General features: G+C 34.9%; 1 protein-coding gene across 5 annotated transcripts in view; it reads left to right on the top strand.

The window, feature by feature from the left end:
• The window catches only part of TICRR (TOPBP1 interacting checkpoint and replication regulator), a 37,010-nt gene that overhangs the window by 3,022 nt on the left and 9,059 nt on the right, over window positions 1–24,929 (top strand). For 2 of the 5 annotated variants that reach the window (XM_069098590.1, XM_069098586.1), the window contains exons 2-15: window positions 1,012–1,303; window positions 2,153–2,391; window positions 2,977–3,208; window positions 5,458–5,590; window positions 7,611–7,750; window positions 9,903–10,124; window positions 13,702–13,853; window positions 14,936–15,036; window positions 15,365–15,458; window positions 15,559–15,638; window positions 15,876–16,103; window positions 16,573–16,669; window positions 18,208–18,265; window positions 22,166–22,336. In XM_069098590.1, coding sequence (XP_068954691.1) covers window positions 1,012–1,303; window positions 2,153–2,391; window positions 2,977–3,208; window positions 5,458–5,590; window positions 7,611–7,750; window positions 9,903–10,124; window positions 13,702–13,853; window positions 14,936–15,036; window positions 15,365–15,458; window positions 15,559–15,638; window positions 15,876–16,103; window positions 16,573–16,669; window positions 18,208–18,265; window positions 22,166–22,336 — 2,239 coding nt within the window. The remainder of the gene's footprint in view (window positions 1–1,011; window positions 1,304–2,152; window positions 2,392–2,976; window positions 3,209–5,457; window positions 5,591–7,610; window positions 7,751–9,902; window positions 10,125–13,701; window positions 13,854–14,935; window positions 15,037–15,364; window positions 15,459–15,558; window positions 15,639–15,875; window positions 16,104–16,572; window positions 16,670–18,207; window positions 18,266–22,165; window positions 22,337–24,929) is intronic. The other 3 variants (XM_069098588.1, XM_069098589.1, XM_069098587.1) reach the window with 3 other exon arrangements.

Raw genomic sequence — 24,929 nt, forward strand, 5'->3', positions numbered from 1 at the left:
TTTCATAATTCTTAGAAATAGGTAACCAGTTGGGACCCTGGGATCACTTTTGTGGCAATTCAGGTGTCTTGTTTTATTTTTTGGTACAAGTACCATTCTTTTTTTTTTAACGATCTATTACAAGTCCTGGCCATCACTGAACTTGAGTGAAAAGACAGGGCAAATTGGGCATCCTATAAGCCTTGTATCACTTTTATTTTTCTTATTGGGGAAGTATTCTTTTCTTTATAAGAAATAGGAATGACCTTTTATTGGTCCGTTTAAACTTATGCCAGTGGAAAAAAAAAACCCTCCTAGTTTTTTAAGCATTGTAGACAAGTTAATGAGTATAGATCATGGTATCCCTAACTCGGAGAGCAATAAAAATTTTCTAACCTTCTTATGACCAGAAATGGATTGAAGTTTCAGGCTAATTAAATACACAATTTTCATTTGTGTCTGTGGGCTTTATAGTAACTATTCTGTGTCACAAAAGCTGCATGAAATTCTTTATTCCCTACATTCAGTCAATAAACAAGCACGTGATGCTGTGTGTAAGGCTCTACTAAATGAAGAGCTGGATATATACAAAGGCAAATTTGGAACTGTTCTGCTCTCAAGTTATCTTAAGTATATCTATGCAATACATATACAAATCAAAGCAAGGTAATCTTCCAAGAGAAATTTTTTTTTTGCTTTTTGGAGGGCAATTGGGGTTAAGTGACTTGCCCAAGGTCACACAGCTAGTTTATGTGTTAAGTGTCTGAGGCCGTATTTGAACTCCATGGCTGGTGCTCTATTCACTGTGCCACCTAGCCATCTGAGAAATTGAAGGGTGGACCTTCTCTTAGTGGTATGGATGCTTCATACTACATTCTCAAACTAGACCAAAGTGGGGAAGCTTCTAGCTGTTCTTTGCTAACTAAATATGCTAATTAAATAATTTGATACTTTAATGCAGATGTGGATTTGGTTTTTCAGTAGTTTCCTTTAGTATTACAGATTAATGACTTGAGACTGATTTTATTTCAGCTGCAAGACTCCCCAGACCACCTTGGGTACTGGACAATGTTTGAACTCTTCCATCATGTAGGAGGAACTATTTTGCCTTCTGAAATTTTAGCCCAGTGCTTTAATCAAGATGGTGAAAAGTTGCCCTACTGTGAAAGAATGAATGCTGACCAGAGATCCCCTCAACTCCACTTCTCCCCATGGATGTCAAGTTTGCCTTTTGACTCTACTTTAAACTGCTTGCTATGTCCATTACCTAGACACCAGGCATCATTCCCACAGATAGAAGGGACATTATTCTTGCCTGTTGAAGGTAAGAAAATAAGGGAGCTGAGAAGCTAAATGTGAGTACTAGCTTTCTCTGTTCTATGTGACCTTGAACAAACCAGTTCAGTTTCTTTATAAGATTATTGTGATAAAGTAAAGCACTATGTAGATGTAAGCAACTATTCTTTTTGTTGTATGGCAGATTTTTGCTGTTCATTTTGACATAGTTAAGTCTCATAAGCTCCTTTAGGATAAGGGCTGTTTTTTGAAGTACACAGTATAATATTTTGACATCATAGCTATTCACATATTTATGAAATGAGTCAAGATGTAAACATGTCAAAGAAACCATCGAGTAATTGAATGTCAACATAGAAGTTGCCAGCCCTTATGCTTTTTGAGTTTGGGTTTAAAAGTCTGCTTTTTTATGCTTAATAAGTACTGTTTGGATTCTTTTCCCATGAATTTCTAAACCATAAGTATCTAGATGAAGACATCATCTAGATACTAATTCTTTTTTTTTCCTTTTTTTTTTTGGAGGGCAATTGAGGTTAAGTGACTTGCCCAAAGTCACACAGCTAGTAAGTGTGTCAAGTGACTGAGGCCCAGATTTGAACTCAGGTCCTCCTGACTCCAAGGCTGGTGCTCTATTCACTGTGCCACCTAGGTGCCCCTAGATACTAATTCTTGACTATTGTTAGTAGTTTCCTTTAGCTACTTCTTTGCCTTCCTCTGCAGAACCAATGGCATTATTGCTGATGCTCCATAGCTGCAGTATAAACTTAGAATCAAATAATTATTTTTGAACCACAACTGACAGTGTTATTTATTTTTTCCATTTTTCATATGAATATGTTTCTTAAATTGAAATTTAATATTCTTCTTTATAAAACAGGTAATGAGCCTCAGCAGACTTGGACAGTGACCCTTGAGCCTTTAGCTATGCCTCAAAGGAACTTACAGAGACCAGTCAGTATTTTCTTAAATGGTACCATATCCCACTGGACTCATCCAATGAGCAGCAGCGTTGGCACAGAAAGCTGGATGCTACAGAGCTTGGAAAATGAGAAATCAGAGCAAGGAAGGTTATTTCAACAGCTTGTTAGAAGACTGTCAACTGAAGAATTACATTTGGTAAATATTGCTTATATAAAGTAGTTTTGTATAAGAGAGAAACTATAACTCCTTCTATGTTGACATAGTGAAGTATATTCCCCAAATTATTGGAAAACATAACGTATAGCCTTGATAATTGTGAATGTTGGTGCATGTGTCCATGTATATGAGTGTGTGTCTGTGTATACACACAATTTGTAAGAACATAAATGTATATGTGTATATGGACAGATAGATACAGATATGGAAATATGGAACCATGAAAGAAAAGGTGCCCATTTGACACCATTTTAGGTTCCAGATGGACTAGTATGAGATAAAATTCATGGAGGAGTAATACAACAGCCAGTACGTGCACTTGCTGTCTTGAAGTTTTGTAATCCAGGTTGTCATTTGTTTTGTCTGTTACCTGCTTTCTTCTATTGACCCTATTGTGAAATGATACTTTGCTGTTTGAAACCAAGAAGCAATAGTCTCTCTAATTTAACCATGAATGAATGTAAAAAGAAACTTTTAGCTTCTAATTTTTCACTAACCTACATTCTGCTCTGGACATCCCAACAATAGACTCAAGATCATTTGGATTTCCTTTTCCATGTGTAGGTTGCTGATGTAGTTCCTGGTAAAGGATGGCCACCTTGTACTGGAATTATATCTCCTCTTTCCACCACTGCTACAATTCTCACTGTGTTTAGAAATGAACGCAATGAATTCCAGGAAAATCTCCACAAATATGTGACAGAGAATCCTCAGGATACAACTTACCTTCTCCCAGATGTTGTAAATAGTGTATTGAACCAAATTCATAATTCACATGAAAATTGTAATACTTCTGGTAAGCACATAATCTAGGGTTAAACTTGAATTCCTTAAATAAGTGTTTTTATTTTCTCTGTCCATAAAGACAAAAAAATCACAGCAGAACTAAGTTGTATCTGTCCATCTTCATGGTAGGTCTTATGGGATAATGGACTTTAAAACTAGAAAAAGGACCTTAGTGATAATTTTTTCTTTTTAAAGCAGTTGGAGTTAAATAACTTGCCCAAGGTTACACGGCCAGTTATTTTGTGTGGGTATTAAGTATCTGAGGTCGGAACCAATCCCAGGTCCTCCCAACTCCAGGTCTGGTGCCACCTAGCCACCCCTATGATAATTTTAGAGATCACCAAAGAGATAGAGTTCCAGACCTTTTGTTGTTCTATGGACCCCTTCTCAGAATACTGTTTTTCAATGCATTAAATACCTAGAATTATTAAGGAAACCAATATTGAAATATAAACAAAAGCAATTTTATGGACCTCAGATTAAAGAGCTCCAGGAGCTCCCTCATTTTTCAACTGAGGCAACTGTGGTCCAGAAGAGTTAAGTAACATTTCCAAGATGGCACACGTAATAAGTAGCAGAGCCAGAAATCAAACCTAAGTCCCTTGACTCCACATACAAGGGCTTTCTGAGCTACCTCATACTACCTCTCATGGTATTGTTGCAATTAGAGTGAAAACTTTACTGTTTATAAGAGTTGAGTATGTTTGAACATATTCAGTGGTGATTTAGGAGCAATTTTTTTTTGTTTACTCTAATTTAAACTGACACCATGAAAAAGTAAAGTCAAATTTGTTCACTTAAACCTTGCTGAATTTTTGGATGTTGTAGATCACAAGTGTAAATACTGTAATTTTACATAATTTTTTAATAAGCAAGTGAAATCGTGTTTTGCAAATGAATGCAGCTATTCGAATGTCTATTGGATAAAGGGGAAGCAGAATATTTTATTTGATATCCATCCTCTATACTTTTTTCAGAGTAAATTCAGACACTGACTTTAGTCAATCTTGAAGATAATCTGAGGTCATTAAATTGATACTATGTATAGAGTATCAATTTAAATTATTTTTTCTATTTGTGGGAGACTATTTCTGGTTGAAATGTATTGTAACTGGTAAGCTTTTTGTTCTTTATGCAAATATAAGATTTCCTCAACCTATAAAACTCTATCCTTGGTTTTGAATATATTTCTCAAAACCAGAAGGTCACTAAAAAGAGATTCTGGCAGTTGTATTTTTGGAGGAGAGAGCCATATTGTAAAAATTTCCCCACCAGACCTACCTGATCTAATAGAACTCCATTTCAGAACACAATAAAAAATCTCTCATTTTAAACAATGAAATAGTAATGAGTTAACAAAAGTTTGATTCTTCTAAATCTGCCTTTCATCATGTACTCAATACTATTACACATTTTATTACACTTAAACCATTTTCTAGGCAGTAGTTCAATACCTTGAAATTTCATTAGTATAAGTACTTCTATTGATGGAGGTCCCTATTCCTCTATGAAGTAGAAGTTTTTAGGAGTTTCAGTGAGAAATATTCCTCACACTGTGACCAGTGTGGCAGTGAGTATCCCAGAATGTAGCTAGACTGGTCCTGTATAACACATGACCTCTCAACCAGACCTTTTCAGCTTGCTGGAAGATTCCATGGAATATAATTTTAAAAATAAGAAATATAGGCACCTGAGTATAACTTTTATTACTATCCATCCATCTATCTATCTATCTATCTATCTATCTATCTATCTATCTATCTATCTATCTATCTATCTATCTGTCTATCTGTCAAAGCTTAAACTTTTTTTATGTAATAGACCCCTTTGATAGTCTGGTCAAACATATGGATCCCTTCTCAGAATAATATTTTTAAATACATAAAATAGGTAACTTTTTTCTCATCTAAGTTCACAGACCCCCTGAAATCTACCCACAGAATTCTTGGGGTTCTGTGGACTCAGATTAAGAACCCCAATACAGAGATACATGTAATAATTTGTAGGAAAGTATTATTAGAATGAGAATTATAAATATATTTAAGTTTTGTTGGTACTGTTGTACTTTGAATATCATATTCCATAGCCAATATTGACGTTTGTTGGTCAAACAGAACAAAATTTTTTTTTTTTAGTAATTCTTGATTTGACCATTGGGGGAAAAGATTGAAGAGGGGAGGAGAGGTCAGATTTTCTAAAGTTTTCAATTTGTTTGTAATATGTTATTTCCTCTAGTCTATCACCCTTTTTTGTTCCCAGTAGATATTCCTGTTCCTGAGTGGGCCCAGCAGGAACTTGGCCGGACTCATCCTTGGACTGCTTCAGTTGTTGAAAAATGGTTTCCTTTCTCTAATCACAGTGGTGCAAGTTCAAATTTAATGGAATCATTTTGGTAAAACGTCTTGTTTCTCTGTCTGTTGCTTGGTTATTGTGTTAACACATTTATCTGCATATGGATTATCTAATTAGCTAATATGCATTTCTAGTATGTACCTTCTAAAGTCCAGCTGACATATGCTAAAAGAATACAAACTTATTTTAATAATCAACCTAAGCAAAAATAATTAGGAATTTGCTTCAAAAAATGTTGTAATATAACCTAGAGGCAATTAGGAATTACTTTAAAAGTCTTAGATTAGATTTAAAAGTCTTAGATTTGGGGTGGCTAGGTGGCGCAGTGAGTAAAGTGCCAGCCCCGGAGTCAGGAGGACCCGACTTCGGTTCCGGCCTCAGACACTAAACACCCACACAAAAAAAACTAACGTGTAACCTTGGGCAAATTACTTAACCCCAATTACCCTCCAAAAGGAAAAAAAAAGTCTTAGATTTTCTGAAATAATTCAATCCATTATAATCAGTTTGATTATATATTCAATACTCAATATGTATTGGAAATTGTATTCTACAGAGTATCAGTTTTTCTTTTGATGTCCTTCATGTTGAGTCATATTGGTGAAATGAATTACTTAACTCAACCATTGAAGAGAACTTTATCCTCCTACATGGCTTAATTAATTTGTTTATGGTGAAATTTATCCAGTGAAATAAATATTTGTCAAGATGGTGGGATTCATGTGCTTCGTGGAATTTGGTCTAGCAAAACCTTAATCTATTGGGTTTTTCTGGCATGTAATCTCTAGGTAAACTAGAAATATATACTGTAAAATGAGAATTAATGCCAGTCACATATTTACTGATCAAAGTTAAGTACCTGTAAGGGCAAGGGAAGACAGGGTGGGAGGGTGTTAGTCTATGATAGCTATATATATTTATTGTCCTTATAGTCACCCACCCCAGCCTGAAATTACATCAGCTAATGAAAGCTGGTAAGGAACAAATAACGAATGAAGAATGGGGCAAATTTTGAAAGTTGTGCTATCAGAATTCCATAGACATTGAACTTTCAGTGAATGGTTAGAGTTCTACTTGAGTTTTCTTCCCAGTTTTAAGACAGAATTGAGTGATCAAGAGGCAAAAAACTAGAAGTGAATTAACCACTCTCTCTGACCCCTTATTAATAATCCAAAACTAACTTTCCATATAATCCAGTAGAACTATTTAGAACTAATTTCATTCACATTTGGTAATGAGATGCTATTTTAAAATCACTTGCTATATATGTCCAACTAGTTTAAACATAAAAGTTTCAAAGTAATATACTGTCCTTTGACAATAAGATATTAGCAGTAATATTGGACTTTGATAGGCTTTTTTTTTTTTTTTGCTTTTTGGAGGGGGAAGGTAGGGCAATTGAGGTTAAGTGACTTGCCCAAGGTCACATGGCTAGTTTTTTGTGTTAAGTGTCTGAGGCCGGATTTCAACTGAGGTCCTCCTGACTCCAGGACCTGACTCCAGTGAATAGTGCTCTATTCACTGCACCACCTAGCTGCCCCTTTTGATAGGCTTTTGAAAGGATAATTTGGTAATTTAAAAAAACATTGGTAGACTTCTGGAGTTTTGACCTTTGAAAGGCAGTTTACACATTGAACAAACCCAGAAGACTTGGACATTAGTCTTGTCCAGGGGTGGGGAACCTTTAGCTTCAAGGCCACATGTGGCTCTCTAGATCCCCAAGTGCACCCCTTTGACTGAATCAAAACTTCACAATACAAATCCCCTTAATAAAAGTATTTTTTTCTGTAAAACTTGGATTTGGTCAAAAGGCCTCACCCAAGGACCTAGAAGGCCACTCATAGCCTCAAGACCACAGGTTCCCCACTCTGGTCTTGGCTCTGTCATTTAGCTCGTTGTATAACTTTGGACAAATCTTTTTCTTCATTTGTAAAAGAAGATTAATGATACTCAACTCACAGCATTGTTGTAAAGAAAATACTTTGTGAATAATAAAGCTTTACAATAAATGAGTTATTTGACTGGGTACGAACCATAGTTTGACTTTTATTTATTGATAGTTTACTACAGGGTACCTCATCTAATAAGGAAGAATCTTCTAAGACAGAAGGAGAGCTAACACATTTTCTGTCTGAGTTCTACCAGAGAAAATCTCGGGAAGAATTTACCACAGTTGGTCAGGAAGATAACAAAAAGAAACGTATGTATAGAACAAAATTATTTTCTCTTTTTCTAAACTTAATTTTTATTTTATTTTATTGTTTTTGCCTTTTGGAGGGCAATTGGGGTTAAGTAACTTGCCCAAGGTTCCACGGCTAGTTTTTTTGTGTGGGTGTTAAGTGTCTCAGGCCAGAACCGAACTTGGGTCCTCCTGACTCCGGAGCCGACACTTTACCACTGTGCCACCTAGCTTCCCAACAAATTTTTTTAAATGCGTATTTCCATGTGCAAAGTAGAACACAAAAAGATGAATAATAATATGAAACTGAATTCTTCCATACTGCTTTTTTTTAAGCATGTGAATTCATCCCTATTGCTTTCAAAATTTTCTTGTTTATCTCTGCTTCCTTCTATATTCTTGACTGCATTTTAAAAAATGTTTTATTTGCTCCCTTCTTTCTTTTCACCTTTATTAGGCATTATCATTACAGGGTAAATTATTCTTGCTTATAAGCCTTTTGGAATAATTGTACTCAAAAATCTCTGCTTATAGTAGAAGCTACTAGGTCTTGTGTGATCCAAACTCTGACTTCTTGGTACTTGAACTCTAGCTACTTAATTTTTTTTTTCTTTGATACAGTCACTCTGAATTTAGGGTATGTGACTTTAGGGTGAATTTAGGGTATTCCTGTGACTTTTTTCCTTTTGAAATTTCTCACAATAAGTGATTGATTGATTCTTTCTAGTTTCACTTTGCCCTCTGGTTCTAATGGATAAAAGTCGTTTTAATTTGTGATTTCTTGAAATAGTGTCCAATCTTTTTTTTTTTTAATCATGATTATTTGGCAGTCCTATAATTCTTAAATTCCTTCTTTCTGACCTGTTTTCTAAACAGCTGTTTTCGACAGCAGATACCTCACATTTTCTTCTATTGTTTCAGTCTTTTGATTTTGTTCTAGTATTTCTTGCTGTCTAGTTCAATCATTGATTTCTGTTTCGTTTATTTTAATTTGGAGGCAGCATGTTACTTTGGTAAGCTACTTATTCCTTCCACTTTCCTCCAGAGGTTTTATTTACTTTTTTTTCTTCATTTCTTCTAGGTATTCATATAGTCCAAGTGAAAAAATATAGTTTTTTCCCTTTAAGTCTCCCAAAGTTCCTTGACATTGTTATAAAACTTTTTTCTTTCTTGGTTGGATTTTTTAGTATCCCTAAATCTATTGTATTTCTTTATAGTGGTATGTGTTTTGTATTTATTCATCTCTACAGTCTTAGTTTCTACATTGAAACTTTGTGCCAGGACCAAGACCTACCTCTTAATGCATTTTATGTTTGGCTACTTGCTTGATATCAACCTAGGTTACTTGGGTTCCTGTGCTGACCGTAATCTCCTACGATTAGGCCCACCCTGGGTCTTCTAATTCAGAGTACCCTGTAGCACCACAATACAGTGTGCTAGAGATCTTGGAGCCCCTGGACCTAGGGTGTCTTAGTCTGAGTAATAGTACTTAGACTGATTGATGCTGCTAAGGAGATGGATAAAAAGACTTGCAGGTTACTGATATTTCTGACTGTTCTCTGGTGACACTGTTAATATTCCATCTAATTTCCTGGCACTAACTTTACTGGCACTGTTCCCTTTCCCATTGTCCATTGGCTTCTGATCAATTTTTTATGCAGTTTTGGAATAGATGAAGTCATTTAACTGTAGTTGTTCATTAGATTTTGTGACCACTATTGGTCTGGCCTGGTTTTTAGGTTTTTACTGAGGTAGAGGTATGGCAGCTGAACTCCTTCCAATCAGGTAGCATCTTGGCCAAAAGTCAGTCTTCCTTTGGGCTATTACTCTATTGCTATTAATGTGTCTTTTTGGAAACAGCAGATTTCTCAGTGATGGACAGTTTTTAGTTTCTAGAACCGGAATTAACAAATCTTCATTGGGGTTGCCCTAGTGTCATAATATAAAACTGTTTGATGTATGGAAAATTTGTACCTGATCATGTTGTGTGTTTTTGTTGTTCTCATTCCCAAGCCTAAATGGAAAGACCTCCATTTTTTCTCCTATTATATATCTCTTGTGTTTCTTGTAGTACTTATATTTTATTGCAATACTTTTGTAGAATGGTTTGAATAAGTTCTTAATTGACCTTTTTAGAAATGGAAATTTTTTTTCTTCCTTTGATATTTCCCAGGGGGGATACCTGGTACTCCAGTCAGACAAAAGATGAAGAGCATGTCACGTTCTTTAAAGATGTTGAATGTTGCAAGGCTGAATGTAAAAGCTCAGAAGCTTCAGCCAGATTGCAGCCCATCTTCTTCAACTGGAGAGAAAATAGTACAAAAGGCAACCTCCAGAAGAACTGACGAAAAACTGGAAGAGAGAGAAAAAATGTTGAAAAGTTCTAAGCCTAAAGGTACTTGTTGCACCCTCTAGTTGACTGAAGCCACATGCTTGACAGATAAGGGGCCCATTGCAGTGGATTCCTTGGCATATATTTGAAGGTGTTTTAAAATGTGTTCTTTCTTTTTTGAAATATATTTTAATGGTAACTTTTGATTTGTAACATTTTTTGTCTGTTTTCTGCATTGAAAGGAGGGGAGACTGATTGCCTCAGCTCTTTGCCAAGTCCTGCTTGGTTATTTTAGTCATATAGAATTCGGTTTTGTTTTATTGTTCTTTCAGTTTCCATTGTTATAATCATGTATGTTGTTTTCTTAGTTCTGTTGACTTCAAAGTCTTCTCATGTTTTTTTCAATTCTGCCTTTTAGTTGTTTCTTATAACTGAATAATACTCCATTTCATTCATATAACAGTTTGTTTAGCCATCACCCAATCATTGAGCACTTACTTGTTTCCAGCTCTTTGCTTCTACAAAAACACTATGCTATGCTATTACTATGAATATTTTAGTAAATGTAGGACTGATGTAGGACTGGAGAATGACATCAAAACTTTATTCTTAACTCCAGTTTCATGATGTTGAATTTTCTTGAAATCTGTTGGTGCCTATGCAGTTTCACAAATATATTAGTTCTTACCTAGTTTGACCAGAAGAGTTCTGAGTACAGAATTATCTTACTTGGGAGATAGTATAAATGAAGGGGCAATTTACACATTGAATTTTAATTCCTGTTTGATAGTTATTTAGTTATGTTTTTAAAAAATTACATACACATATGGAAAGTAGTATTTTAGCAGTATCTTCAAAGGATATTTGTGTAGGATTTAGATTCATCAGTCCCTGGTGTGCCAAACCCTGAGATACATACTTCAAATAAAACATAGTTCTTGCTCTTGTGAAGCTTATAGTTTAGTAAGGGGATAAAGCATAAACAGATAACTACAACACTTACAGTATTATATAAGTGCATCAGAGAGTTGAACAACAGTGTTAATTGAAGTTCCCAGGAGAACATCTGAGGTAATCAGGGAATCATGGCATTTTGAGTTGGTCTTTACAGGATGGGATGAAATTTAGTCTGGAGATGGACGATATTACAAGCAGAAAAAATAGTATGAGTGAGCAAAAGTAGATTATGGATAGATTACTTTTCTGTCCTCTTGACAATATTTAGCACTGAAATCAGAAGGAATAGCTTTGAGTATAAAGGTAAGAGTGATTTCTGTGTCAGTACTGAAGAACAGTCTGATGAAATTGGATAGATGAGTTGTTTTCATCTCTGTTCTCCACATTCTGCTTCATTAATTTAGTATTCATATAATTTAGTATGAAGATGAAGATTCCTATGAAGTGTTCTTTGACCGTTGGGCCATTTTTCCCTACCCTAAAGGTATTTTCCTTTTTCTGATTCTTTGTGGTCACTAAATAAGTAGCCTATAGGGGTTTGATCTCAAGAAATCAAACACCATGGATCCAGATCACAAAGAAGTAACAACAGCATTGAGGTTTCATTTAACTATCATCCCATTTTTAGGGTTTAATATCAAGAAATCAAACTCTATAGACTCAGATTACAGAGAAGTGACAAAATTGAAACATCATTTAACCATCAGCTTCTTTTTCATTATTATAGAAGTTGAAGATAAGTTGATATTTTATCCTATGCATAGCCTTCATAATTTTATAATCTTAAATTATATCTTAGCCTTCATTCCCTTTAATTAACTGTGTCCTAAAACTTTGCCCAAGAGAGGAATTGAGATATATAGGTGGAGCATTAATTGAACATTTACTGTGTGCCAGGTACTGTACTAAGTATTGGATATACAAAATCAAGAAAACGAGGCAGTCTCTACTGTCAAGGAGTTTGCACTCTAGTAGGGGAATACAAATGTAAAAGGAAGCTAGATAGAGAGAAAAGAATGAGGCCACTTGCTCTGGGGCTGGGCAGCATCATAGAGGGTAAAGCCGACTGGAGGAAGGGTGAGAGCAGTCTGACTGGACTGCCCTGTGATATAGTTTCTAGGCAGAGACACATCATTCACTGTCAGCTTCAGGGTGGGCTCCTTTCACTACTCGGATGAGAAACAGTGGATATGGCATAGTGTGTATACTATTAGAAGTAGTTGGTGTGTTTTATCAGTTTTGCTGAATTCCATTTTTTCCTCTTTTCTAGTCTTTGTGAAAAGGAATAGGTCTGAGTAGGGGAAGGAAGGGAAAGGATAGATTCAGAAGTGAAGATGATGCTAAAAACTAGTTATTAAAAACAAGATAAAAGTTTTGAAAAAACAAAATTATTGAGTCCCAGTGATATGTGCCTGATATTGTGTTGTGTGCTCTTAGTGACTGAAAATATAGAATGGTATCAGAGACCTCATAGTTTAGTTATGAATCTAGACCACCTACACAAAAAACAAAAAATAGCCAACAAGATAAGATAGTAGATGTGTAATGTAGATTAATTTTAAAAGCAGGAGCCAGTAAAGCATATTAAAGACAAAAAAATAAAAAAAACAGTTTTGTTGTTCATTCATCCATTTACATACTTATTTCTTAAATGTGCCAGTCTCCTTGGCTTCTGGATATAGAATTGTGTTACATATGGTATCTTCCTAAGCACAAATACAAAAGAAAGCCATTTTTTAGTCTCTTATTGTCTGTAATAAATCTGACAAAAAGGTTGGACTTCACAACTGTCCTGAAATTAGTCATTAATAGATCTAGAGCTGGAAGAGAGTTTAGAGCCCATCTTATCCAACCCCTTATTTTACAGCTTCATAAACAGGCTTAGAGAAATGCAGTGATTTGCCCACTATCACCCAGATGGTAAGTACTAGAGCCAGTATTTGAACTTGATCCTGTACTTCCAAGTTCAGTGCTTTTTATTTCCAGCTTGTCAGGAATCTCCAAAACAAAGGGTCCTTCATAAGTAATACCCAGCTACTATTAGACTTGATTTAAACTTGTACTTTTTAAAGTAGTGACCCAGCATATTTTAATGTCAAGTTGGTTTTTATTCTTTCTGATGACTTTTTAATCCTCTCGTGTCAGATCACACAATAGGTCACACTCCCCAAGCAGAACTGCACCTGAGGCTTTATGTTACTTTTGTTTAGTATTAATCAGTACTTTCACAGATAATTTCTAGGATGCATTGCCAGATGTTTATGCTAAATATGCAAAGCATCAGTCTTAATTAGATTTTAGATCTCAGTGGTTTAGAGCTGAATATAGGGCCAATGCATCTGGTTGTTATTTGGGTCCAATGTCAGTTTTTGGTTTTGATTACCGAGACATAAAAACATTGGATAAGTGGAACTGGGAAAAACTGTTATGGCATGAGCCTAAAGTATGTAAATGAAGATGAAAACTGCCCTCAACCCCTCTTCAATTAAGTATGTTCATGTGGGAAATCATTAAGCTTTCATGGGTGAATCATATTGACTTTGGGAAAGATTTCTAAATAATCTTCCCTTCTATGTTTTCTCAGGAGGATCTTAGCTATTTTTATAATCTGTTGCCTTGAGTTATGTATTGTTATCTGTGCTGAATGTTAGCTGTATTTAATATAATTTTTTTATTATTACAGATTTTAAAACTGAGGAGGAGCTACTATCTCACTTAAATGAAAATTACCAAAAAACTGTGGCCATGGGAGAAGTCCTAACACATACAAGTGCCCAGAATATGATCTCAGCTATTAAAATGTTCCTGAAAACCAGAGGCAACAAAGACTTAGAAGTAAGGAAGATCTGTCATGTTTCTTAAAAGTCCAATATTTTGAAAGGAAATCTCCCATATTATGGTGTATCTGATTAAAATATCACAAGATTAGAAAGTGAATTGACAAAAATCAGGGCCCATGTGGCTTCACAGAAATATGAGTTAAAGTTGTAATATTATCTTCTCTTGAGTCAGTACCACATATTGCTTACTATTCACAGATTTCTTAGTTGTGTTGTTTCTTTTGAAAGCCAGATTTCCAAAGTCATCTACAACTGAACTAAATCTGTGTTTAACCCACATAGCTAGTACTTGCTTAGATAAGTTCCTTCCTTAGATGTTTGTCTCGTATTATTCATCAAAAAAATAGGTGGGAGAGAAAATGGAGAGTAAAGACCTTTCTCCAAATTAAATAATACATCATGGTTCTCTTTAGCTAAGAACTGCATTATTTTTTTTCCTTTGAGCACATTTTCTTTTTGTTGTTTATAATTTTTTGTTATCATTTCAAGTAAAGAATATTTGTTGATCCAGCCTTCCCTTTCCTTCCTCTCCCCACTCCCCATTAATCATGTTTGGAAATATCTGTTTCTTTCTGCATTTTATGTCCATAATCCCTCTCTGCCAAGAGATGAATGGTACATTTCCTCTTCATTCTTTTGGATTTGTGGTTTATCATTGGGTTGATCTGAGTTCTAAAGTCTTTCAAAATTGCTTTTCTCTGTAACATTGTTTTCATTATATAAATTGTTCTCCTAGTTCTCATGTTGTTGTTCATAAAGGTTTTCCCAGTTTATTCTGAAATCTTCCATTTCATCATTTTTTATAGCATAGTAATATTCTATTATATTCACATTATTTAATCATTCCTCAATAAGAGGGTAACTAACTACTTGGTTTCCAATTTTTGGCTACCACAGAAAGATCTGTGTTAAATATTTTTTTACACATAGGTCTTTTCCCTCTGATTCCTTTGTTGATATGGAGACATAGGTCTTTTCCCCCTGATTCCTTTGTGATATGGAGACTGAATTGTGAGAAAGATCAGAAATGGGGGTATATGTCATGTCTAAAACTATTTAATGATTCTGATTCTACAGATGACCTGTATAGAGCGAGTAAAAAATTACCTCTTAAAGACCAGTAAAGGTCTTCGACAGCAGTTGAGGAAAAATCTGGACAAGGAAGCCAAAGTCAGAGAGTAAGGAAATACTTTATTTACTTAAGCTCAAAAAGGGGGGAACCTCTTTAATTTATATTGTACCATTTAAAACAAATTTGCCAGCTATTTGGGATATATTTGTACTGGTTAATCTTGGATAGAGTTCTAACATGGGGTCAAAGAATTTCATTATCACCTAATAATTATATTCATCAAAAGGGGAAATGGAGTAAAAAGTGTTTCTCTGAAACTGTTTTCTTGTTAAGGTTTGTTTTATTTTTTTTTAACAAAGAGAGTTGTCTATGCTATAGCTGTAAGTAAGAGCTGAGCAAGAGTAGATATAACAGCATTTTTTTTGTCTGCACAGGTACCAACTCCAGGTGTTTCTTCGTTTGGAGATGTGTTTGCAGTGCCCGTCAATACAGAATAATTCAGATGACATGGAACACTTAGTAGAGGAGGCAAGTGCATAGCTTAACTCTCTGTCATTGGAATTGCTGTATTAAATGCCTCACATTCTCTGAACTAATTCTCTTCCCTCTCCTTTTTTTCTTTCTTTAGGTGATAGACTTGCTTCGAGCAGTTTGTTTAACTGAGGACCCAGCATACTTATCAGGGGTTTTGGAAGAAATTTTGGGATTGTAAGTGTGATGGACAGTGAATCAGTTTTAATGCCACCTTATCGGGGCTTCTGTATGAATTATGCCATAGAAATGGAATTGATGGAAATTCATAGAAACATGGAATTCATAAGGATTGAGAAGGTGTTAAAACAACACAAAATTTTCAGCAAATTGAAGTTAGTGTTGGGTAGAAGAGAATTGGAGAAGAGCAGAATATTTATTATCTGTTTTGCATTTAAACAATTTATTCCACAGGTATATTGACTCCATTCCAAAGACCCTTGGAAATCTTTACTATAGCTTGGGATTTGTAATTCCCCAGAAACTGGCTGTCATCCTTCCTGCAGATTTCTTCAGTGATGATTCTGTGACGCAAGAAGGTGGATCACCAGCACTTTCTATGCCACACACTTATAGCACAGTATCAGTCAGCACCGAATCTGACCAACTGGAAGAGCTGCGTAGCCGATCAGCCAAGAAAAGGTAAGTGTCTTCCAGTGTTTTATTAGAGCCATAGTCTGATCTTCATTTTCCCTGGTAATGATTGACTTAACTAACCTTGTGAATAACATACACTGAATATCCAAGACTCTTAAATTACTTAGAAAATAGTACAAATTCTGTATTCCAGAGAGTATTCAAAAATCCTCAGATGAAACCCAAGTCTTGCTTTCCTTTTTCGTATTTGTACATATATTTGGGTCTTAGCCTATCTAAGTACATTTAGAATTTCAGCCCAGCTTTTGAACTTTCTTCTCAACTTCATTCATAATTATTTAAATGTTACTTCTGGAAGTACTTAATTTGTTTGGCTATAAATCAGGTCCTAAGGGAACATGAGCTGTACTGATTTTTGTAACTTTATCTTTTATACTCTTATTTGGCTACAACTGAACTGTTCTGACACCTGTCTAGCTATTTGTCTAATTAGTTCTCACTTTTTTAAAAATAGGAAACATGCATTAACAAGACATAGGAGTGTGACGGAAGCAGCACAAAATCTCCGGCAAATTGAAATTCCTAAGGTTCCCAAGAGAGCTACCAAAAAAGTAAGGAGTTACCAAAGTAGAAAGAGGATAAACCAGGGACACTTGCAAAATTACTCCAAACTGCCTTGGTTGAGAAGAAATTAGAAGTTAAGTGACAGGCAAGCTCCCCAATAATAGGAAAGGGTCTGTTGATATTATTTAACCTTTATTATATATGTAGGAAATAACATAAGTACACTAAATGAAGGAAATTTATTTTCTGATTTAAAACTGTGACCAAAGCACTCAAACCAGGATATGACATAGGGAAAATGTAGCAAATAAACTAGGATGGAAAAATTAATTTGAAAGCTTTTCTTTGAATAAAAGAAACTTATAAAGTAGCAATAATTAAAATAGATAAAATAATAAGCTATAGTCCAATTTAAATTCAAAGGGTAGTATAATAGGGAGGTACAGGGAGCAAAGACTGATATATAGAGAAGTATTGTACCTTGCCTAAGGTTTTGATAGTCTTTCTAAAATACACAAAATTACGTGGGAAGTTGGATTTTGTTACTACCAAAAAGCCCAGTTAAAAATATAGAAGGAAAAAAGCCAAAAAATTACTGATTGGAACTCAAGATAGGTTTCCAAGGAAAGAAGAAAAAGTCAAACACAGATTTGACAATTTTCTTTTTTTTTTTTTTAAAGCAATCGGGGTTAAGTAACTTGCTCAAGGTTACATGGCCAGTTATGTCTGGGTGTGGTGCTGAGTATCTGAGGCCAGATTTGATCCAGGTCATCCCGACACTGGAGCCGGTGTTCTTACTCGCTGAGCCACCTGGCCGCCCCCAGATTTGACAATTTTCAGTCTTAATAAATTAGCTCTTTGGATAGAGCTTGAGTGAATACAGTATGGAGAAACTGACTCCAGGAAAATTAGTCTTCAAACTAATAACCCTTTCTTTGTTTCTAGATACTTATATCTTAAATCTTGAATTTAGTGTGGAATTTCTTTTAGCTTGGTATTTGGCATTGCTCAATATAGATTCCTGAAAAGATGAGTATTATACCTTAAATGTGAATAAGATTAAAATTTTTAATATCCTGATATCTTGGTATTTATCTAGTTCATAACTGAGTTAACTCACCTGGCCTCAGTCCTGATTCCTTAGTAGATGTAGTCTAAGAACTAATTCTAGCGTTATTCATTACCATTTCAATTGCCATTTATATAGACTTTCTGATGAGGAAGTCGAAAAGAGTCAGGGCATCAAGGATTTTTCTCTAAATACAAAGTGGCTTCTCATGTCAACATTTCTGTTGTGAGGAACGAAAGACTGATATTTTTATGAAAGGAGTTCCCTATGAAAGTGTCGGTTACTATGACCATTACCCTGAGGTAAATCTGAGACTTTCAGGTAATCAAGTTAATGAACTCAGGAAATGATACACTTAAACAATTTTCCTAGTAATAATTAATATAAACAGTGATTTTGATATGGAGAGAAAAGCCCCAACAATAACACTGCTCTAGTTAAACCACATGGAACTTTTATTCTTTTAATAGAAAAAATTCACAAAATTACTCAAATCAGATTTTCTTGAACTTTCAGAAAAACTTTCATCCTGGTCATCAGCAGCTACCACTCCCAGTAAAAGATTTGGTTCAAGGTATGTTTCTCTGTTTCCTCTGTAGAGTACTAGCAAAGTTATCTCAAGTGTATATATATTGAAGTCACTTCAGGCAGTTGTTGAACTACGTAGGTTTTTGGTTGATAAAATGTACCCAGTAACGTGACCTAGAGCACATGTGCAAAAAGTTTCCAATAATTTAATAAGATTTAACTTTTGCCTCATATACAAGATAAGTCAGATGTCAGGGGTTATTTTGTAATGGAGAAAAAACTTCATGTACCATTTGAGTCTTCAACACAAATGTTAATAAGCAGGAATGTTAGCTTTAATTAGGAATAGGAAGTCTCTACCTTTGATTTCATCCTTTAACGGATCAGGTGTCAAAACAAAGTCTTTATCAATATCATAAAAGGCCACAAGATAGCAATATTTTTATATCATATTTATTTTTAAATATATCCCTCTGCTCTTTCCTTACCCCCTGAGCCATCCCTTATAACAAAGACTAAAAAAGAAAAAAAGCAGTTCAACAAAACCAACACATCATCAACCATATCTGACGGTATATTAATATTCCATGCTCATAGTAGAATAAAAGGGAGGGGAGTACATTTTCCTGATTCTTCGATAGGATTACACTTGATCATTATAATTATATGATACTCATATCTTAGTTCTTTGTTTCATTTTTTAGAAATTAATTGCACTTTGTATTCATTCATATGTCTCCCTGTGTTTCTTTTAATTCTTAACATATCATTTCTTTTTATGAAATATTGTTCAACTGGTTTCAGATACAGCAGTTTGTTTAGCTGTTCCCCAAGTGATGGGCATCTACTTAGTTTCCAGTTCTTTGCTGCCAGAAAGAATGTTGCTTTGGTAATTAGTAAATGCCCAGGAGTGGGATTTCTAGGTCAACGACTGATCATAGACATTTTAGTCACTTCTTTATTGCTTTCCAGGCTAATTCACAGTTCCACCAACTGTGTTAGTGTTCTTGTCTTTACATAATCTATGCAAAATCAACTCTTCTTATATTTTGTCATACTTGCTAATTTGTTAGGTGTGAGGTGTTTTGATTTGCATTTTTCTTTTTAGGGATTTGGTATGTTCTTTCATATTACTGTTTTAGTCTTTTTTAAAACTTTATTCATGTTCTTTGACCACTTACCTGTTGGAAAATGGTTCTTGGTCTTACATATTATATATTCTTGAGATCAGACCTACATCAGTAATATTTGATGAAAAGATTTTTTTACCAATTAATAGTTTCCCATTATATATAATAGTTTATTATCATAGCTATGTAGATTTCATTAGTTGCAAAAACATTTCACTTATATGTATTCTTAAATTATCTGTTTCATCTTTTGTAGTTGCCTTTATCTCTTGTTTGGCTGCTAATTTTTCCCCTAGCTGAAGCTATGAAAAATAGATACCCAATCTTGTCTCTTCTCATTTTTTTTAAATGGCATGACCTTTTATGTTCAGGCCACAGATCCATTTGAATTTATTATGACATGTTGCAAGATGTTTATTTAAGATTAACATCTCTTGAGAAGCTCTCCAGCTTTTCTAGTAGGTCTTGTCAAATATGGAGTTGTTCCTCAAGGAATTTGTGTTTATTAATTGCTGGGTTATTGAATTTGAATGATTTCTGATTCTTACTTACCTTATCTGTTCCAGTGATCTACTTTTCTATTTTTTTAACCAGTACCAAAGTGTGGGTAATTACCGTTTTATAATTTGAAATATATAAATTCAACTGAATAGTTTTATTATTCTTTTTTTTTTTTGCCTTTTGGAGGGCAATTGGGGTGAAGTAACTTGCCCAACGTTACATGGCTAGTTTGTGTGTGTGTGTGTGTGTGTGTTAAGTGTCTGAGGCCAGAACCGAACTCATGTCTTCCTGACTCCGGGGCCGGTGCCTTACTCACTGCACCACCTAGCCGCCCCTGTGTTCCTTATTCTTATTATAGGAAACGTGTGTATATGTGTATGGTATGTAGAAGAGAACACAAAATTGTTCCCTACCTGAAGGAATCTCAACCTTAGAGTACTTGAGTTGGGGATACATCTCAGATTTCTCTATAAATAATCAAATATACAGTGATTTTAGAGTTGTCCCTTGATTAACACCAAGTTTTGGAGGGGAAAGATTTACACAAATAAATTCTTAGTGCTCTTTCCTTTGTACCTCTTACTTTATTTCCTCTTTGGTGTAAAAATATTCACACATGATAACTTTGTATTCTTGATTTCATTAAACACTCACATAAAAATTCCTACACATTTGCCTTAAATATTCTTTACTGGCAATGCATACATAGATCTTGTTGACTATAGCAAATGGACATACAAGTTCTTAACTATTAAATGCACAGGTTCCTGAAATATTTAGGTTTTCTGGTGTAATTAGTATTTTAAAGTTCCATCTGAGCTCTAGTCTTAACTGATTTTTTTTGGCCTCTCAAAATTATTTTACCTGTGAAGAACAGATTTTAAAACTAGCTGTAGAGGCAGCTCATTCAGCCATTAGATAAATAAACTACTCTAGAGAGTGAAAGAGGATGTGATGGAGAGAAAGGTAGCCAGAAAGGTGTGGTTCTATTACTTTTACACATTGAAATGCTCTCTTCCTCATTTTACTACTTTCCCTTCCTACCCTTTCATATCCTCTCCAACCATACACACTCTAAAATGGATAGAGTGCTGAACTTGGAATTTCAAACTGAATCTCAAAAAGATATTTCTTTAAGGATAGAGCATCCTGTGCGGTTGTTGCCAAGGTAGATTTTTGGTAGAGACAATCCTAATTTTTCCTGAGAAGTTTTGTAGTATAAATTATTAACCAGGACAAAGTTGAGGTTATTATTAGCTAGTTGGCAAAATGGTGTAGTAGAAAGTACGGAGGATTTGGAGGCAGAAGGGCTGGGTTCAAATCTCAGCTTTGCCACTTACTACCAGTGGTATTTTAGGTAAATTGCTGGGCAAGACATGCATTTCTGGGCCTTGGTTTCTTTATCTATAAAATGAGTGCATTGGACCAGATAACCACTGTAGCTCCTTACCAACTCTAAATATATTGTCTCAAATTACTGAAGACCCTGGGCACGTGTATTTTGTTCTTCAGATATTTATTACTCTTGAGTTTGGAGGTTGTCATGCACAGATAAATAATATATGGCCTTTTCCCTCAATATAAGGTATATACACATCCCTACAAGACTTATTTTAGAATCTCCCCTCTTCTCTCCTGTATAGTATGCCCAAAGATAGAAGATTCCAGTCCCCTAGAACTTTCTATTCTAATGTCTCAAGATAAACATGTGTATATATCACTGTTAGTAACTTATAGTTTTACTCTAAATGTGAAGTTAAGTGACTTACCCTTGATTTTGCTTACCAAAAAAATGATCCTTTTAAAAATTTATCTATTCCCATATACTTCCTGCTAACATTGCAATTTTAGGTGAATTCTCAAAAGATGTATTCTGGCAAGCTGTGAGGTAGGCAGTTACCTTCTTAACTGGAAGCTGTTACTACTACTACTACTAACTGGATATTCCATGTAGACTGAAGAACTTTTGACTTTAAAGTATATTCAATCTTGATATATTTCTGAAATGTTCATGTTTTCATCTTTTTTCATTGTTACTTTGGGTTTTTCATAGCCTCAGATTTAGAATTACATTCAGAAATAATGGATTGTTTATGAAAAGAATATATATTGAATTCCTAAATAAACAGTAAGCATTTCAAATTATCAAACGAAAAATATTTAAAGGAATTCTTCATAAGTCCAAATAATCCAACTTTAATTGTTGACCCCATTAGGTTTTTTAAAAAAGCCTTTTTTTGTTTTATATAAGTATCCCTCTTATCTCAGAAATAATATTTATTAATGGTAACATCAGCATTTTTGGGTGGTTTCAGAAGTGACCAAAGTTCGAAGAAACCTTTTCAACCAAGGGATGCTTTCTCCTTCTGAAAGATCCATGAAAAAACTGCCCAGAAGTCATTCAGTGTCAGCTGTTGAAGGGCTAAAATACAAAGCTGACAGCTCCAAGGAGATTCAAGGTATTGACAGCTCCAAGGAGATTCAAGGTATTGTATGTGTGTATGTATCCAAGTAGGAATAGCCCCACGTGAAAAAGGATCCTCATCATGTTCCCTCAGCCTTTCATAAGAGATGACAGGGTGTTGCAGACTGTTAGAAGCTGATATAGGGTGATGGTGCCTGCAATCAAAGCCACATGACTGTTAGAGAAACTAGGCTTCAGTGCTAGCATAAAACATTAGGTGAAGAAACCAAGCTTCTCCCAAAGGGTATAGAAGCCTCAATAACTGGCTATGAAATATACTTAAAGCAAAGTGGGTAGGTGAAGGGGTGGAACTTCCATGGTCTAGAGCCATAGAGACATTCAGAAATATTAAAGGAGGCAGTTGTAGTTAGTGAAGAATGACTTGGAAGGAAGAATAATAAACCCAACAGAGCAGTGAATTCCTCATTTGAGGGTACCAGGTTCTAAAGGTAACTAAAAATCTCATCAGATCTGGCAACAGTATCTACCTGAAAATCTACCTTATTCGAGGAATATGAATAGTAGTCTAATTCAGATAAGACTGAGGATAAACAGTAGTATCTGTTCTGTAATTCTGTGCTTATTTCTCCACTTTTGTAATTTGTTTTTCCCTTAGTTTCCTAGTAAAATCCTGCTTTCAAAACGACTAATTTTAGTTCTGCTGAACTAAGGGAAAGGTTGTTCACAACTAAACTAAATAGCTCTTAGGGAGTGCCCCTAGAGACCAGGCTTAAGGAGGGGCAGCTGTGATCCTTTTCTCCCCTACCTTCCCACCATCATTGGAACTTTTCTTAAAAGCTGTTTAGCTTAATACTGATTCTCCAAGTATTTTTTACTCCATTGTATTTTTAGATTTGGAGCTTGATGTAGTTTTAAGTAAAATAGAATGCCTTTCCCTTTGTCCTTGGGGCTGTGTATAAAATAGATTATATGATTGAAAATACTACTTTGTAACAGTAGTAGCAAACATTTTATTGAATGTCTATTATGTGTACATATTTCTAAGAGGCACAGTGAACAGAGCACTGGGCCTGGAGTCAGGAAAATGAGTTCCAGTCCCACTTCAGATACTAGCTATATGACCCTGACCCTAGGCAAGTCATTTGACCCTGTTTGCCTCAGTTTCCTTATCTATAAAATGGGGATGATAATAATAGCACCTACTTCCCAAGGTTCTTATGAGGATTAAATGAGATAATATTTATAAAGTGCTTTGCAAACAATGAACCATTTAATAAATGCTAGCTGCTATTATTGATGCTGTTAAGTACTGATGATCCAGAGTCATATGATATAGTTTTACTAGTGTGGAGCTTGAAATCTGCACATAATCACAAAAGAAAAAAAAATGACAGTATAGGATGGTATAAGTAAGTAGTACAGCCAAGAAATCTAACAAGTATAACATCTGCTAGGATAGATAGAATAATCTCCATGGAAAAGATGAGATTTGAGCTAGATATTGAAAGGATGAACCTTAAGCCAATGGAGAAGAAAGGGCAGGAAGAATACTGTGTGAACTAAGGTATAGTGACAAGAAACTCATAGGAGCAAGAAAGCCAGCCATCGAGGCAGGAGCAAAAAGTAAACGCAGAGTTGTAACAGGTAGGTCAGGGTAACTAAAGATCCACATTACAAAGCTACGTATTTATGTTCCTTATTTTTAACCTTTAAACTAGCTCATTGGTGAGATGTCATTCAGTGGTCACTGTAGCTAGTTTACCAGCTCAACTTTTTTCTTAAAATATAGCATGTTCCAAATCTTAGTCCAGTTTTAAACTTTAATAGTTTAAAATTGCACCAAGACTTTGGAATACTTTGTGTATACAGACACATAAAATGTATATATATATGTATGTATTAGTGTTTATTATAGCAACAGAGGTGGAAGAATGAAAACTTGTCAGCTTGCCTGCTTTATCCTATTTTATTTAACTCTTATAGTACATGGGTGGAAGTAAGGGTTTTTATAAAATGTAAGTCAATATATGTCACATATGTAACTAATGGTAGCAATAGATATCACAACCCCCATTTGCTTCAATTCCGAAGTACTAAAATGACATCAAGAATAAGATTGAGAAAATAAACTCTGCTTTTTTTTGTGGAACTAGCCAATGTACTGATCTGGTATGTCATGATGGGTAAACTTGTAGCTTTTCAAGTAAGCGCTTTCATTTTCATAAATTGGAGGGGGAAAATTTTAATTCAAAATGGTTCAGAAGTCAGTGATAACTGTAAGAACACAGGGTGCTTGCTTCCCAACTCTTTGCTGAAGCAAATATAAATCATATTTTATATGAAATTCTACAGAATGTTATATACATTATCCTTTTTGGTGTTTATAGACTAGCCAGTCTCATCCCATGATTATTAAATTGAAAAGAACTTAAATCTTTCCATTCTGGTTAGTACAGCGATCACTGAGATTTGCCATTCACCTCATCAAATCACAGGCCACTTGAAATTTGAGGCCGCTACCTTTAATGCTTATATTTGCCTCGTTGAAGAGTTATGTAGGGGCAGCTAGGTGGTACAGTGAATAGAGTACCGACCCTGGAGTCAGGAGGACCAGAGTTCAGATCTGGCCTCACACACTTAACACTTACTAGCAG

This window comes from Petaurus breviceps, unplaced genomic scaffold, assembly GCF_028583685.1.
Source record: "Petaurus breviceps papuanus isolate PSGF00001 unplaced genomic scaffold, PetGlider_PUasm1.0 37, whole genome shotgun sequence".
NCBI lineage: Eukaryota > Metazoa > Chordata > Mammalia > Diprotodontia > Petauridae > Petaurus > Petaurus breviceps.